This window comes from Centropristis striata, chromosome 6 (genome assembly GCF_030273125.1).
Source record: "Centropristis striata isolate RG_2023a ecotype Rhode Island chromosome 6, C.striata_1.0, whole genome shotgun sequence".
In the NCBI taxonomy this organism is placed as follows: Eukaryota; Metazoa; Chordata; class Actinopteri; order Perciformes; family Serranidae; genus Centropristis; species Centropristis striata.
The window spans coordinates 18,736,830-18,753,011 of record NC_081522.1 but is presented as its reverse complement, the minus strand read 5'-3'; the positions used below and the strand labels follow the sequence as shown (position 1 = coordinate 18,753,011).

General features: G+C 41.5%; 1 protein-coding gene across 2 annotated transcripts; it reads right to left on the bottom strand.

The window, feature by feature from the left end:
- Window positions 1-809: 809 nt before the first annotated feature.
- On the bottom strand, window positions 810-16,095 carry hrasb (HRas proto-oncogene, GTPase b). 2 transcript variants are annotated; one of them, XM_059335137.1, is made up of 6 exons: window positions 15,813-16,095; window positions 7,508-7,653; window positions 6,412-6,590; window positions 4,694-4,853; window positions 3,848-3,972; window positions 810-3,115 (listed from the first exon to the last, which is right to left on the bottom strand). In XM_059335137.1, the coding sequence occupies exons 2-5, from the start codon at window positions 7,616-7,618 to the stop codon at window positions 3,853-3,855; spliced, it is 570 nt and encodes a 189-aa protein (XP_059191120.1). In that variant the 5' UTR covers window positions 7,619-7,653; window positions 15,813-16,095; the 3' UTR covers window positions 810-3,115; window positions 3,848-3,852. The 2 variants fall into 2 exon arrangements, with proteins under 2 accessions (XP_059191120.1, XP_059191121.1); XM_059335138.1 differs by having other exon boundaries at window positions 7,508-7,650.
- Between the last annotated feature and the right edge of the window lie 87 nt (window positions 16,096-16,182).

The window sequence follows — 16,182 nt, the reverse complement described above, 5'->3', positions numbered from 1 at the left end:
TCCTTTGATCCCTCATCACAACTGTGATCCTCCCATTTTCCCCACAGGAAAACATATTTGTCAAGATGTATTTAGTTCAGCTTTGTTTGTATAATTAAAGAAAAAATATCTGCGGGCTCCTCTGCTAGTCATACTCTTAACCATGATGCTCAAAGCAGACAGTAGGTGGCAGCAAATTGTAAATTTGAGAAGAACATGATGTGAAAGTTTGATGGTTGAGAGACCACAGACACAGTTTCATTTTGACATCTTTATTCCTGTCCTGCAATACATTTGCCACGTTTTCAAAGAGTAAATACATCTTAAATAGCTAAACAGTTGACATTTTCACAAATTCCTTCCACACCTCCATCAACAGTTTGCAAGGGAGAAACAAGCCCTTGAGCCCACTGTATCCTTGTGCAAAACTCCCAATGGTCCGTACAGTCTTTGTCATGCTGGCCAGAATTTCTGACATGTATACTTGTGGTTTTGCTGGCTGGAGTATCCCTGTGGCAACATGACGCCGATATTCTAATGAAACGGGAATTTGAACACATAGATCTGTGGAATTGTATGTATTATTGTCATTGATGTACTGTTTAAAGATTGACAGGGAGAGGACAAGCATACTATCAGGACTGTAATTACAGGTTACAACGCCACACTCTGTTTTTTTCCATTTAAAGGTTTGAGTACAATGGGTGTAAAATAAAAGTTAGGAACAACACAGCCAAAAGTGGGACCAAGGATCAACTCCTGTATAATTTCAATATTGTAAAATTTAAACACGAGGCTTCTTTCAAACGATATCTAAAGACTGAAACACATTCACAGTTCATATTCTTCCTCCAAGCAGAGAAATGAACACTTAACAACTTGACCACTATCATCCACACAGTAACTAGACTGATCATATTTCTTTAAGCCATGTTATGAGTGAAAAAAAAGTCACCTTAACTGTACAAAATCAATTAGGTCAGAAATAAACATTTCGGTTCCCTTGAGGAGACAATGGCAAAATAACATTTGATGTCTTTCATGGAAGAGGTCTGAGATTTCTTTGAGGTTTGCATCTTAAGCTTGTTACCAAAACCTGCCTGTAGTGTCTGGAACTCCATAAAACATCATACATGACCAATTCGCTGAGTTGTTCAAGTATAATTTGGACATTTTCTAGTAATCACTATCATATTTCAATGTTATGGGAATGAAACTTCATATGAACATTAGAGGAAAAAAAACGTAACTGTTGGTTTCAGTCATGTTAAACAGAATCACATTCAGACTCACATGCCATTAGAGGAAATAACCTTTTTAAAAAAACATCAGTGTAGTGTTTTCAGGGGCTTGCCTTGTGTTTAAGATTCTAAACAGCGCATGTCTAAACTCAACACACTTCTAGATTTTTTAGTTGCACACATAATTAAACAAACAAACCAATGCAGCCAAAACATAATCGTCTCAGGTAGAGTTCGCTGCATACATGAGGTACAAACTAGCTAACAGATAAGGCAAAGTAAACACAGAGCAGTCTTTTTCATTTAGGCAGCAAATTAATGCGGTTGTGGAGAGCACAAGCTAGTCTTTAAACAAAGCAATGCGCTCCCATAACCCAATATCCATAACCTATTACACACAATAGTCCCAAATATACAGTATATGGATCTGACATGATGAGCACCTGACCTGTTATGGTTTCATTGTAGAGCTGAGGTGGAAGAAAAAAAAGGAGCAGTTTGAGGGTAGTATGGTGTGTGGAAAAACTGAAGTTCGACTCTGAGGCAGGACTTGTGCGTTACACTCTGCAAAGCTAACTGGTGACATCCTTAACCCTGATTTCCAGGACTGTTAGGTTAGACTTTCCTGGACTCTGATTCCTGAGCCTTATTATCCACAAGGAGTGATTCTGGCAATCTAAAAATAGCTGTTATCACCGTGTAGTAAATAAGAAGTGTACAGCATACCGTTATAAAAACAATCTATCTAAAACCAGTCATTCAATCACTGTACAAGTGCAGGGGTTTCGTCCTTTTTACTACAGGCAACCTCTCCAGAATTAGCACCTGGAGAGATGACAACAACTACTTTTCACGCACAGTACCCCTCCCTCCTGAACCAAAGTAAAACAAGTAGCAATGAGATGTGGTTTATTCCCAATACTTTGTGTAAATTGGACAGTAAAGAATCCTATTGCACCAGCACCTACATACACTAGCCATTACTATTATTATTATTCCACAAAGACGATTCTTACTGTAGCAAAGAAAAAAATAGTAAAGTAAAGAAGGCAGCTGCATTCTGGGACGCCATTTATCTTTATATTCTCCGTTCAACATTTCTATCCCAAAAGGAATTCCAACTACATCAGGCAGGTCATGAACAATGTGAGACCAGTTGCCACCTGTAATAAATACCCATGCTCACATATTGCTCTGTGACTTTCGGATTCTGCAATCACAAACAAAATGTTCCATGTCAAAAACAAAATCAAAGATTTTGTACAGCTAGGCTAACTGTTAAACAGCAACAAAAAATTAAAGTCATTCCCATGTCAGCCTCCACCGCTTGTATCCAGTATAATGAAGGGACTACACAGCCATTTGAGGGACACCAAAGGCAGGTAGAGTGGGATGGGAGGGGGGTTACTCATGTTTGGGCAAATAAACGTCTATTCCAGTCCTTTCCATTTACATCAGTCAGTCCTTCCAGTGGGCAGGCAGGGGGAGTGGAATTAGGCTTTCAAGGTGGGAGGAGGTCAGAGACACCCCCTTTAAGACCAGTGTTGAGACTGAAAACAATAAGTTAGCAGGAAACTTGTTGAGCTACCCAGCGAGGCCACACTGGAGTTGACAAAGAGTCATTAGTGGTGTTGCTCACAGGTCGACGTGTGGACCAAAAAAAGGGGCCGGACCAGGCTGGTTCAGCTAGCCAACTTAGGCAACAGTCCAAATCCTCCTTTCCATGAAGGTCTATGGTTCAGTCAGCTCTGATGATTTTCTTGAGAGCTTTTGCTTCAATCATCCTCTTTTAGAAAAAGTTTATATTTCATCATTGAGTTGTTTTTAACTTTCTATCTTTAAGTCCATGCTTCCACTACGCGCTGTAGAATTTATCCTCAACGTGCAACAATCAGCTGGGGAACAGAATGACACAAGAGAGGGACAGATGTTAGTGCCATTTAACTGTTTTGGGAAAAACAACAACAAACAAACAAGACAGTGACTACATTTACATGCATGTCCAGTAATATTCCAGTTTAATTCAGAATATGAAAACGTTCCAAATTGGATATTTATGAAAACAGAATATTCCATATTATGCGTTATTCCCAATTCAGCATTTTTTGGGCAGTGCATTCGGAATATGTGTCTTAATTGGGGTTTTACTGCAGTTTGTGACACACAGCCTCTTGCCTGTTTACGGACAGCTCTGTGGGTTGCTATGGTTGCTGTACACAAGTCCATATTTCGAGACGGTAGGAGAAACCAACCTACTTTTGAAAATCATGAAAGACTGGGATATCAACAGGTTTTTGGATGTGCCCAAATATATATATATATAATATACACATGGTATTATATATATATATATATATAAATAAGAGGGTTTTTTAGTGAAATATTAATTTTCGCCATATAAACAGCTTAGTAAGAATAATGTGTCTTTTGGAATAAGGGCAAATAATGGCATATTTTGTGCATCTGAACATAGTCAGTAACAAGTTAAACTGACATTTTAAATTTAAAAAAATGAATAAATTAAATAGACAGCATAACACAACATAGGAGTGCCACTACGACTTAGAAACTTTCTACATTACTGTGCAACTGTCAAAGGAGAAAACAAATCTAGAGATAAGTCTCACCTGCATCACGATACCACACAGCGACAGCTCATACAGTCCTGACCGCTCTCATCAGGTGGGTTCAGCTTCCTCAGCTTATGCTGTCTGATCTCCCTAACCAGTGTGTAGAAGGCATCCTCTACTCCCTGAAACAACATGGACACGCAGAAAGGTTAAAGAAAAATCTGGCCACTTACAAGTGGTATGCACTGCATGCACCCCTTATATCTGACAGCAAACCTCTCAGGTGTACTCACCATTGAGAGGCCTGGCAACATCACCATGGCAACCCTGATATTTCAGCCATTAATCGAGTAATCATAATGACTAAAAAGAAGTCTTTGCATACTCTTCTATTTGAATGACAGACTTTCTGCGGGTTCAATAATGATGCAAGAGTCTGTATGTACCTACATAATGTGTGACAGTGAGTCAGAGACAGTGGGAGCTGTGCAGCAACTTGTCCTTATGAAGCCTTTCAAATATTGTAGCTCTGTATTCAAGCCAAGGTAACCTGGCTATGAGTCATTGCCTGCGGCATAATAAAATGTTTCCAGCAACACAAATCACATCATACCGCAGGCCATTCATTGCTTTTCATGTGCATGAATACACGTGCAAAATGTAAAAACTACAGAGCCCATACTAGAACAGTCAGAACTTGTTTAGTACAGTATGATACAGTCCAGGGGAGCTTCAAATTTAGAAAGAATCTTGGTTTTGTAGCTTGCAAAGATGGGAGGAAAAATAACATATCAGCTAAGGTAATTTTAAATACCCATAATTATGGGAGATACAAGGAAAAGTGTTTTTAAATGAAAGTGCATGCAAAGTTCTGTGTGTGTGTGCTTCTTGTTCACTGCCTACCTGTCGTGTTTTGGCAGAGGTCTCGATGTAAGGGATGCCATAAGAGCGGGCAAGTTCCTGGGCTTGCCTTGTGTCCACTGTGCGTGCCGGGAGGTCACATTTATTACCCACAAGCACCATGGGAACATCATCCGAGTCCTTTACACGTTTAATCTGTTCTCTGTGAATTGCAAAACAAAAGAATTGTCATTTAATTGCAAAACTTAATTGCTGTTTCCTTAACCCACCCCAGCACTTCTTTTAGTGACAGTGACACATCTCTCTTGTCTGGGATCCTCCCTGCTTCATAAACAACAGCAGCTCCACCACTGGAGAGACAACCACCCAGGGAGCTCTAGGACCCTGAGGAAGACCAAGGGCCCGCCGGTGCTGGGCTGTGCTGCACTGCTGAAGGAGGGAGGTGGAGAGGAAAGGAGGGAGGGGGAGGGATTGACAACAGGCAGGCGGTGAACAGCATTACCTCATCACTACAGCAGCCAGCGCCAAACACCGGGCAGCCAGGGGGAACTGAGTGAGAGGAGTGGGTCAGATCAATCTATCTGCTCAGCCCTTCTTCTCCCTAAGCCACAGTACAGCAGGATGCATCCGCCACAGTCAGCCCTGCCCTTCTGCAGTCAACAATGCTAACGCTGTTTATGACCACAGTTGCTCTGAGTCTTGATGTCACAGCAGAGATGTTATCCTGTTTAGACCATTGCCATGTTAAATACTGGTGAGGAAGGTATTTCAAGTCTGAGAGGTATATTCAAAATTACAGCAACACCAAAAGAAGATATATTATTAACTTGGTGCATTTGGTATAATACAGCTGGGGGAAAGAATATCTACATGCATTGTCCAGTTTTAAGCAGGTACCAAGACAGTATGTGCCAACAGTGGAGCACAAGTTTTGCAGAAATGCCTCTGACTACTTAGACGGCAGATCCTTAAATAACTCAACAGCTCTAACCAGGCCACAGCCCGACACACTAGCATCCAACCAAAGATCCATGCATGCTTTCACAAGTTGCACAATGGTTTTACAGTGATACCAGCAGTTGTGTTAAGTGTCCCAAAAAAGGCAGGGCTGCAATGGCAGGAAGCCAAACAAATGTGTGTGCAAGAAACTCAAAAAACCCTGCAAATCTGTGGAGGAGGAAGTAAATATGCAGCCTCTTCTACTTTCCACGTGCAAGACTGGCAAGTGGGTATCTAATGTGATGAGAAAGACAAAATGTGGCAAAGAGAGAGAACGCTGTCATCTCCAGCTGAATCTCTCCCCTCTCTCTCTCTCTCTCTCTCTCTCCCTTTCTCCTTCCCCGTCCTTGAAAGTGCTACCTCTCCCCGCTCCTCTAATTGAGTCAGGATCGATTTCATTGGCATCGTGCTGTAATCCTCCAGTTGGGGGCTAAGCTTTCTTTAGCCGTGTTAAACGCTACAGCATGACATCACCCTACTACTGCAGAGAGCTGGCACACTTACGTATACACACCCCTCTCGATCCAAACCCCAAGGGAGTCCCTGCAACACACACTGCATATACAAATACACTTACACAGAACCTTAGAAAAAAACTAACAGGAATGATTTTGTGTCTGAGCTCCGAAGTGGCTGTTCTGGGATCTGGCCAGTAGATAGACACGTTCACATCTGCAACAACAGATCTCACAATGCTCAATATGAGTGCAGTGCTCCTGCATCCCTGAACCCAAATCTTTGCCTCTCTCTCACACACACACCTGTACTGATGAATGTCCTCAAATGACTTGGTGTTGTTGATAGCGAAGACACAGAGGAAACCCTCCCCTGTCCTCATGTACTGATCCCTCATGGCACTGTACTCCTCTTGACCTGCAGTATCCAGAATGTCCAGCAGGCACGTCTCCCCGTCAATCACAACTTGTTTCCTGTACGAGTCCTGCAGAAAAAAGGGAGAAAGTCCAACATTTACCGAGGTGGTCAAAATGTGAGTGTGCAATCTGTAACAAAAGTCAGACACAAAACAGATGGTTCAGGTGGAATCTGAGCCAACTATGGGTCACTGAGCTTGTTGCATCCTTGGCCACTCTGTGTTTGTATAAGGGAATGCTGCTAAGCACTGAGATATGATGCTGACTGAATGTGTATTAACTGGTATGCGTTATTAATTCCCAGTCCACTTCCGAGTCGAATGCACATCTAGAGATCAGAGGAGCAGGGTATTGGAGCCAATGTTTAGCCTTCCAACACGCAGCCACAAAAACATGGAGTGCCGTCCCTTTGTTTGTTAGAGCATAGGGGCCAGGAATGCAAATACACAAAAAGGACATTGTCTGGCCAGAGGCAGGCGTGGTGAGAAAGAGAGGGAGAGAGTGGAGAAAAAGAGAGGAGAAAACATTCTCTCTGGCTTCCCTCTCCTCTTTGCAGAGTCTGCAATCTTTGTCTGTGACTCTTTCCATGAAGAATTACACAAGGGCGGAGTAAATATTTCTTTCTTACTAAAAAAGAAAGAAGAAAAAGGAGTTTCTCTCAAACTTGATCGTTTGGAGAATCGCCACAGACATTTGATTAATTAAATTAAATTAACTTGATTTAGACTGAGCTGTCGTCTCAGTAGGTCCAGACAATATTTTTCAGCAGTGACTGTGGGGTTGGGCATTTTTATAAAACATGTAGATTAATGCATGCACTTCTACCACATAAAAGAGTTGTGCTACAACACAACAATTCAAGGGGGAGTTGGAAATATTTTATTTTTTAACAATACGATCAACCTTTCCTCATCTACTTTCCCCACCCTAACACCCAAGATGCCTCCCACAGGAATAATGTGAAGAAAATGCAGAAGAGTCATACCTCTATGGTGGGGTCATATTCATCCACAAAGTGGTTCTGGATGAGCTGGATGGTGAGTGCACTCTTGCCTACACCTCCTGCTCCCACCACCACCAGCTTATACTCCGTCATCTTTGCCGCTGCTGCTCACCACACACACACCGCTGCTAGAGAGAAGAAAGGGAGAAAGAAAGGTGCAGGTAAGCACTCTGACAAGAAACATACACCCTACTGGGGTTGGACTGAACAACAAACAGAGATTTGGCAAGCTATTCTCTGCCACTGGACTGTCATGACATGGTCCACAACTATTGCTGCCCAGTGGTTAGAAACATCAGTGGGTTTTGTAAGTGTGAGTGTGTGTGTGTGTTTTATACTGTGCGTGTGTGTAGCGGGGGCTAAGGTTGAGACCCTCAAAGGGGAATGTGAAAAATGTGCTGAAGGTACTCAATGTTCCAATGCTCTCCCGCTCAGTGTGAGCAGCAGAGAGTGTGTATGAGAGGGAGCGCGAGGAGAAATAGAAGGGGCATGACACTGGCAGACTGGTCCTCATCACTCAGGCTTCACATTACTGAGGACTTCCTTTGAAACCATGGTGACAAACGCCATAGCAAAATAATCACATTAAAAAGGTACTTCAAAATAGAGTAATGAAAAAGCACAATGGACAAAAAAATTCTTAAAAGTAAAATGTGTAAAAAAGTTAAATATCGATCAAAAGGATCTGCAACATTTTTCCTTTCAACAATCACTATTATTGCTAACAAGGCTTTTGCTATGAAATGCTTGTTGGTTTTCATTGCTCCTTCCATAGGGATCAATCCATAGCAACAGAATGAGAGGCCTAAAAGAGGATTTTATGACTCCAGGTGTGCCTGCAGTTGTCCCCTATGGACCCACTGAACCCACTTAAGAGGTCTAGTCGATGTGCAAGCGCTGCCCTGACTATAAATCAAGGCATGTTATTAAGGAAACATGTCGGTCTCCAGAGAAAACATTAAGTGATATCCATTTTCTGTAGGCTAAAATTTACACAACACAAGTAAACATCGCTTTTACACGAATTTATGGACCTAGAGGGCATCTCAAAGCAGAGTTGGAAAAGTAAAGCAGTTTCAATAGTTAAACTTGGAAGGACATGATAGATTCTTCCTAATCATGCAAAAAAAATCATGGGAAATGTTGCTCACTCAAAGGCCATTTTTTCACCTTTGTGCATTTGCAATTCACAGTGCTAAACCATTTATTAAAAGGGGACATATTATGCTTACGTTCAGGTTAAAACTCCATAGATTGAACGTTTAGATCCTTTTTTTTTTTATATATAGGTAGGCAGCTTCAGAAATCATTTAGTTATGATGAGAAATTTCTGAAACTTAGGTTCGAGATATTGTTAAGTGGAAGATAAACACCTTCATCAATATAGTTGAAGAACTAATCCAGACTTTGCATCAAAGACCAGATGTGCTAAAAAAATGTCCAATTAAAAAATTCTAATTAAGCGATCACAATGTCAATTATTGAGCCAGCTAGAAGCAAACATGTACCATGCATAGATGCAAGGCACACACACACACACACACACACACACACACACACACACACTAACACACACCTTACAACACTGCTGGCCAGTGAAATTCCAGGCATGTTGAGTCAATGGGTAGCTAAAGTAGTCATATGGGCGTTTCCACTACATACAGTGGCAAACAGTGACTCAGCTTGCTGCAAATTTACCACTAAGTTACCAAATCACGGTACTCAAAATGACCTAATAGCAGCCCTGTAATAGACACAATGGCAAATAATGAGTCAGAGTTAGAAAGACATAAAGCTTTCCATTTAGACTAAGTTATAAAATACAAGCTAGGGCTAGTATGACCAAATCTATGGCTAACCACAAGTAAAGTCAGCTGGAGGCCCATAGCAACCACAGGAGCCTCCCGTGGTTACAGTTTTCAGTTTGACATCATGCAGACAACAATGAGTGGTCAGGTCATGTCATTACAGCCATGTCATCTCTGATATCAGATCAGAGGAAAATCTCTAGAATTCCTGTAACGCCTAGGAAGGGCTAGGTTTCACTTTCTCTTTGAAAAAGAGAAATAACTTGACTTCAGATGAATTAAGGTGCGTAATTTGTACATTTGAATTTGCAACACTGTTAAAAACCAAAAACCACCTTCGTTTTCTCTTCCTCAAAAGTAGTCTGACGCATTGTCTTGTAGTTTAGAGGAAAGCGAGGGCACATGGGGCTAAACATCTTGCTCTGATCATTGATAGTGTCTCACTTTGCTGAATATTCCTTAAGTGAGCTCAAGAAGAAAATCAGTAACTGACCCACCTGTTATAGTGTGTAATCAATCTGTCAGGATTTCATGAGCACCAAGGGTTACATATGCTGTTTTACCTTCTCCAGGGCACCAACTGTCATCCCTAACATAAAATGCACTCAATGTAGCTCTGTTACACAAACTCCTCGCTCGCTACAGAGCTGTGAACATCAGTGCTTCAGCCAGCTTGAGCAGAACACATACACACCCTCTCTCTTGTGCTTTATCTCCCAAGGGAGCACACACACACACACACACACACACACACACACACACACACACACACACACACACACACACACACACACACACACACACACACACACACACACACACACACACACACACACACACACACACACACACACACACACACACACACACACACACACACAGCTGGAGTGAATCTTAAACTCGATTTATAAGAAGGGAGCAGTAACAGGTGACACGAGCACAGCCTCTGGGCAATGAAAGGACAACATGCAAAGCATCCAAAGAAAACTAATTCCCAAGGGGAGTCAAAAGAAACAGACATGCATTTATATTTGTTTCTAATACAATCTGCATAGTCGTCTATAGAAAAACTTTGTGTTATCTGTGTCAGTGATGTGTGCGACTGTGCTGATGTGGGGGCAGACTAAGATTAGCCAAGACTATGTCTGGCTCACTGATGTTAATGATTGACAGAAAAGCAGACTTGCTAACTGAAGACGCAGCCATTTGGCTGCTCTCATTCACACACACACAACACACAACACACAACACACAAACACACACACACACGTTCCCTGCAACGCATCCTTGATCTCGTAAGCTATTGCTTGCCTTATTGGAACAGGTAGCACTGAACACCGTCACCAATATCAACAATGGCCTCCTTGTAAAAACACCCTCGCTGCTATAATTCTCAAGCACAACAGGAAGGGAATTATCCTGACCCCCTCAATCTTGTGGCAAAACATTTAGCTTCCTTTTCCCTCACTGTAAATAAATCAACCTGGTACACAGTGCAGCCCGCCCTGGCTGGAGCACAGAGACCGTGGCAGAGCCGCAGAGCCAGCCTCTCTCCTCATAGCCTCCTTTAACCAAATAAACAGCAGCTGTGCGGAGAGACTTGTGGGCAGACAGGCGCTGGAGCATCTTTGGTCACTGTTATGGGTACAAGCTCAAGACAGGGCAAGGATTCACATCAGGGCTAGTTTATGATGATGGAAACAGCATGGACACAAAATAACATTAAATTATAGATTGATCATTAGGATTAGAGAAAGGAGGAACTTTCAGGGATGAAGAGTGTGCTGTCATTGATATTGGCGACACGACTATCTGCATTATCAATTAACATCGCAGGAAATACTAAAGTTTTAGGTATTCAGAAATGGTTCGCGCCATTATGTTCTCCATCCAGACAGCAAGTAAGAGTGTATTTTGTAAACGTGATTGTTAATGTTAAGCATTTCTGCAGAATAATGATTTTTTTCTTAACATTCTGAAATATCTATATTGGTATCAGGTTGAAAAATCCAATATTGGTCTTGTTGTTGTTTGATTACTTTGAGGTAACTATATATATATATATATATATATAGTAAGTATATCAGTAATACAGCCGCAGCCATCTTGCGCTAATAACGTAATTTGGATAGCATAGTTGGTTGCATAGACGTGACCGGCCTAACCTACGTGACCGGCCTAACCTACCAAGTCAATCAGTCACAATCATAACATAACACCCCTATTTTATAGCATCAAAATCTAATTAAAACAAACAAAAATCAAAAACTGAGATAGTCCGATAATCTATTATCATATTACAATATATATATGTTGCAGAAAAAAGTATTGTGCAGTTGTCAAGGCTATGATAAGTGTTCAGGATACATTATATACACAAACAAGTGCATTTTAATAAAAGCTAACTGTAGATCAAAATGTACCAAAACTTAAATCCTTATAGAAGCCGTTTTATTAAGTTTGATAACAATAAAGCGCACTCAATTGAACTGATATGTAGTAAAGATCGAAAATGTAGGACACACACGCACACACACACAAATAATCACAAAAAGAGATTGACACTTGTGCTCTCTCACACACCCACAGCTATCCAGATTCTGACACGGTTGGTTGCCGCATTTCTTCTACATAACCAGATCTCAAGTGTACACCTGCCAAACGATTGAAATTTACAGCCTAAAATGCAAATTCAACACACCCGTGCCCACTACTGGGAGACTGAAGGAAGGAAAACAGACAGCCATGGTGCCATCTCTTTTCAAACTAGGCCAAGTCAGCAGCTGATTAATAATCCACACATACATATGGAGATGAATAGCAAAATTAATCATTGATAGTGATGCTGTTGCTTTCTCAGAGCCACTTGTTGTCAGTGGGGGCTCACACAGAGCTGGTCTTGAGGCAGATAGAGAGGAGGGATGAGGACACAGTGGCCGGAGATCACAATCATCAGTGAATGCATCAATCTTTTCTAATATTCACACACACATGGGGGCGAAGCATGGGAACTTTTGGTCCAATGTTGTTTTTACAAGTACTGTACACACAGATGGTTATCCTGCCCTTATAGCAGTGTAGTGCCCTTGTCTACAGTCCTGATTTTCATATTGAACAGTAATTACTATCAGGTCACGGACAACCTGTACAGTCCTTTTGCCTCAGACATGCAACAGTTGGCCACATTTGCACAGTACACCTGTAAAAACATACCATGATGAGGTCATGGAACGGTCCAATTTTCATACAATGTACATATCTGATATCAAAAGTCAGCTTCTTGCTGTCGCTGTTCTCATGCTTAACTCTGAGACAGGCTGTAGCTGCAGTGTCATGTACAAGTATTCCAATCCAAAGTCCCCAAAATCTTTGCATAGCTGTTCCCTTTTTGATCAAGGAGCACTATACATGTCTGTGTTTAGGGTTATTTATAGCTCGCCACCTCCAGCCTGGGAAATTAACAGTGCGTTTTGAAACCCTAGAGCCCCGCCTGGACCAAAAGGATAATCTTACATGACAGCTTACGGAGGGTGCGAGTACAGAACAGCAAGAGGGGTGATGGGAAGAGTGTGGCAGAGGGCACGAGCGGGAGAGGGCTACTTTTACTATTTGCAAGGGCACAAAAATCCACAGGAGGGAGGGAGTGGTCGACTTGGAAAACTGAAACATTTAAAAAAATTAAAATAATCAATAATGGAAATGCTCGAGATCCACTAGCTTTTTCTCAGCTGCATGGCTCTGATAACTGAAGTCAATGAACATCTCCTTGCTTGGAAAACAGTTCCGTTACTTCAAAACACATGATGCAAGAAGGAGGGCACATGGATGGCCATCCTCCTCAACATGCATCCTGCTTTCCATTAAAGTTCTTAATTGGTTAAAGAATCCATACTGGCAGAGCCACAAGCCCACTGCAGAGATAATAGATTTTTAATGGAGCAATGATGGTAAGGAGACCCTCTCTAGGGAGGTATCACGGTCGAATACTGAGGCTCCAAGACCCATTCTCGAGCCTCGATAGCCCACCGCACCCTCCCACTGCTCTCCAATGACATCATCCTCCTAAACGGCATCCAAACATAAGTGTTGACCGGCAGCTGAGGAATCACTATTCTGCTCTCTGAGGCCAGTGAAACACAAATAAGTGAGGATTTAAAACATTTTTATGAAGTCTATTAACTCTAGTAGACTATAGCACTTTGAAATAGCATCATACATTGAGTTCCTCCTCGAGGGTAGGAAGCCAGAGAAAATACCAAAACATGAATGAAAATATAATTTAACTCAAAGAGAATTTTAAGAGAAAATCCTTTAATAAACAATTCTACCTCCACACATTTTCTCCCATACAAACATTTATATAAAGACTCTCTGCACACATCTGTGTGTATGTGTGCATGTTTAAACAAGCTGCTCTTAAAGGCACTGGAATACAAGTGACCTTTTCCCCACTGGGTCATCCTTTCAGCTTGTCGACTAGGGTGAGACGGTGGAGGCAGCAGCAGAGATGAAAAGGCCAGCTGACCCCCACACAAAGGCCTGCCAGTTAGAGGATCCATGAGGCTTATCATCGGTCACCAAACACCCCGAAACTCATCAGTGGTCTTTTTTTGCAATCAGAATGAGTTAATATTTTCCATTTGTTTTACTTTTTGAGTGCATTTGAAAACATTGTGCACAGAAAGCATATTATGGGTCACATAAACTAAGCTGCCAGTCAACCTGTAGAAGATGTCATTCTCATTAAAGTGACGATCTACAAGAAACAGTTTGCAAATGAACCGCTAAAAGCCATAATAACAAAGGGTGGTGTAATGTTAGCTATCAATGCTCTTAGCATGATGGCTAACCACTGGTGACATATTGCTTCAGCTGTGCATTCAACACAACAACAAAAAAGATTGGTATGGGCCAATAAATCTTATCCATGATCAGCATCATATCATCAGAAAAAAAACTAATTGGAGCATCTCTAGTTTAGTTAGTTCTCAGTAGAAAAAATAATTTAAACAAACCTTTCTAACATAAAGACTTGGAAACAACAACAACAATATCAAGTCAGGAATATGTCCGGCCTCAAAATAAAAAACACAGCTAAAATATGCTTACAAAAAGTACATATAATGACATATCCTGGGCCATCTTTAGGTCTCAAACTGACACATCTCACTAATTAAAAGCATCCAGATGAAAGCTGTATGAACAGTTGTCATTTGTAAATTACTGGTATCCAGAAATGTCACACTTATTTTGGCAAGCAGCTGTGCACCTCCCTGGCTACAGCTGTTCAGAGAAAGGGACAAGAGATTAACATCACACCTCTATCACTGGCTGGACTATCTCCAGCTGTTTTCCAGCTGCCTGAATTGTTGCCTTCGTTCTGAACGCTACAGATGCTGATGTTAAATTCAAATGACTGAAACTGGATCGCCTTAATGGAACCCAATGTAGCTCAATGTACTCCAGCCTATATGATCATGAAAAAAACTATATGGCTGTTACATGCATCATATAGATGATGCTTTGGTAAGCAGCAGTGATGTTATGGTAGATAAGATGATGATATGTGCAGTCATCTGCAGTCAGTTATGACAAAAAGCCAACAATGAACACAGAAGTGAAACACGTTTTGGTTTTTTTTAAAGAGGGCACTGACTAAAATGCATAGATAACTTTGTATGATTAATACAATGAATTCTGCCAAAGATATACTCAGCTTGGGATGGGTAAATTGTTTCTCATCGAGTCTAACAGCCCCTATGGCCATAATTTGAGTGATAGCCAATTAAACCTTAGTGCTGTCTTTGCCATTTTTCCCATTTTAAACTCACTAAACTGTTTTGAGGGACAGCTTCCAGAGAAGAAATAATTCAGAGTCCGCTTTCTAAATGCCTTGTAATGGAATCTAACTTCCGCAGTGATACATTCAGTTTTACTCAGTGTGACGGGGCGTCACCCCTAACGTTACTTGTATGTGGCCACTATCGGCAGCAGCAACCCCATACTCAACATTGTCTGTACAATGGACAAAAATACAGGCGACAGAAAGTGAATTCCCCACAATTGCTATGTTCATTTAAATGCATTCGGTTTCTTTTTTTAAACTGAAATGATGGGGAAATCCACGGCGGTCTAATGTTATTCCTCTATAACCAAGTTACAACACCCGAACTCAGGGGAGACTGTTTATCAAAATGGAAAATTGTTTTAAAAAAACTGTGGTCAAGGCAAAAAATGTCCTATGTAATTCACCATAGATGTAGCAAAGACTAAAAAGCAAGCATGAGTTGTTGAGCTCGACAGCTAAAGCTCGCCGGGCGTGAATTAAAATGTTATGATAGCGAGCTAACATGTTTTATCTGTGGACCGCAATCTCCAGCGGTGCCCAAAACATTGAAAGCATATTAAAGCGGTACCATTAGACAAAAAGAGTCACTGCCGACATATTTCGGACCCAGGAATGTGCACTGCATACTTACAACAAGCAGAGGTCTAATTAGCGACAAGAGCGACGTTTCGTCTACCGGAGAAGGGGAAAAATCTTTCAACTATGTTGCCTCTCAGCTGTATCTGAAGGAAACAAAATGTTCCTGGTCCGCTTCCCGCCGTCTTCAAATACCTGCACCTTATTCTATCCGATAAAGTGTTTAATTTTCAGTAGCAAAAATGCACCAAGGCATTCATTGGTTCTGGGTAAAATGAGCCCGCGTTGAACAATGTGCTTCCACAGAGAGCAGAAGGGATGAGGAGTGTCGAGCCCACGCCCAGCTCTATCAAACATAGAGCCGCCCCGGTTACCATGCATGTTACTGCTGCATTCACGGACTGTCGGAAACATTCTCACTCCAC

What these genes read in the sequence shown, in the direction of transcription:
- hrasb (XM_059335137.1), bottom strand. Translation starts at nt 7,618, where the DNA reads ATGACGGAGTATAAGCTGGTGGTGGTGGGAGCAGGAGGTGTAGGCAAG. An exon ending in AATATGACCCCACCATAGAG is followed by an intron (nt 6,591 to 7,507) that starts GTATGACTCTTC and finishes TTTTTTCTGCAG; the next exon opens with GACTCGTACAGGAAACAAGT. An exon ending in GAGGACATTCATCAGTACAG is followed by an intron (nt 4,854 to 6,411) that starts GTGTGTGTGTGA and finishes TGCAATTCACAG; the next exon opens with AGAACAGATTAAACGTGTAA.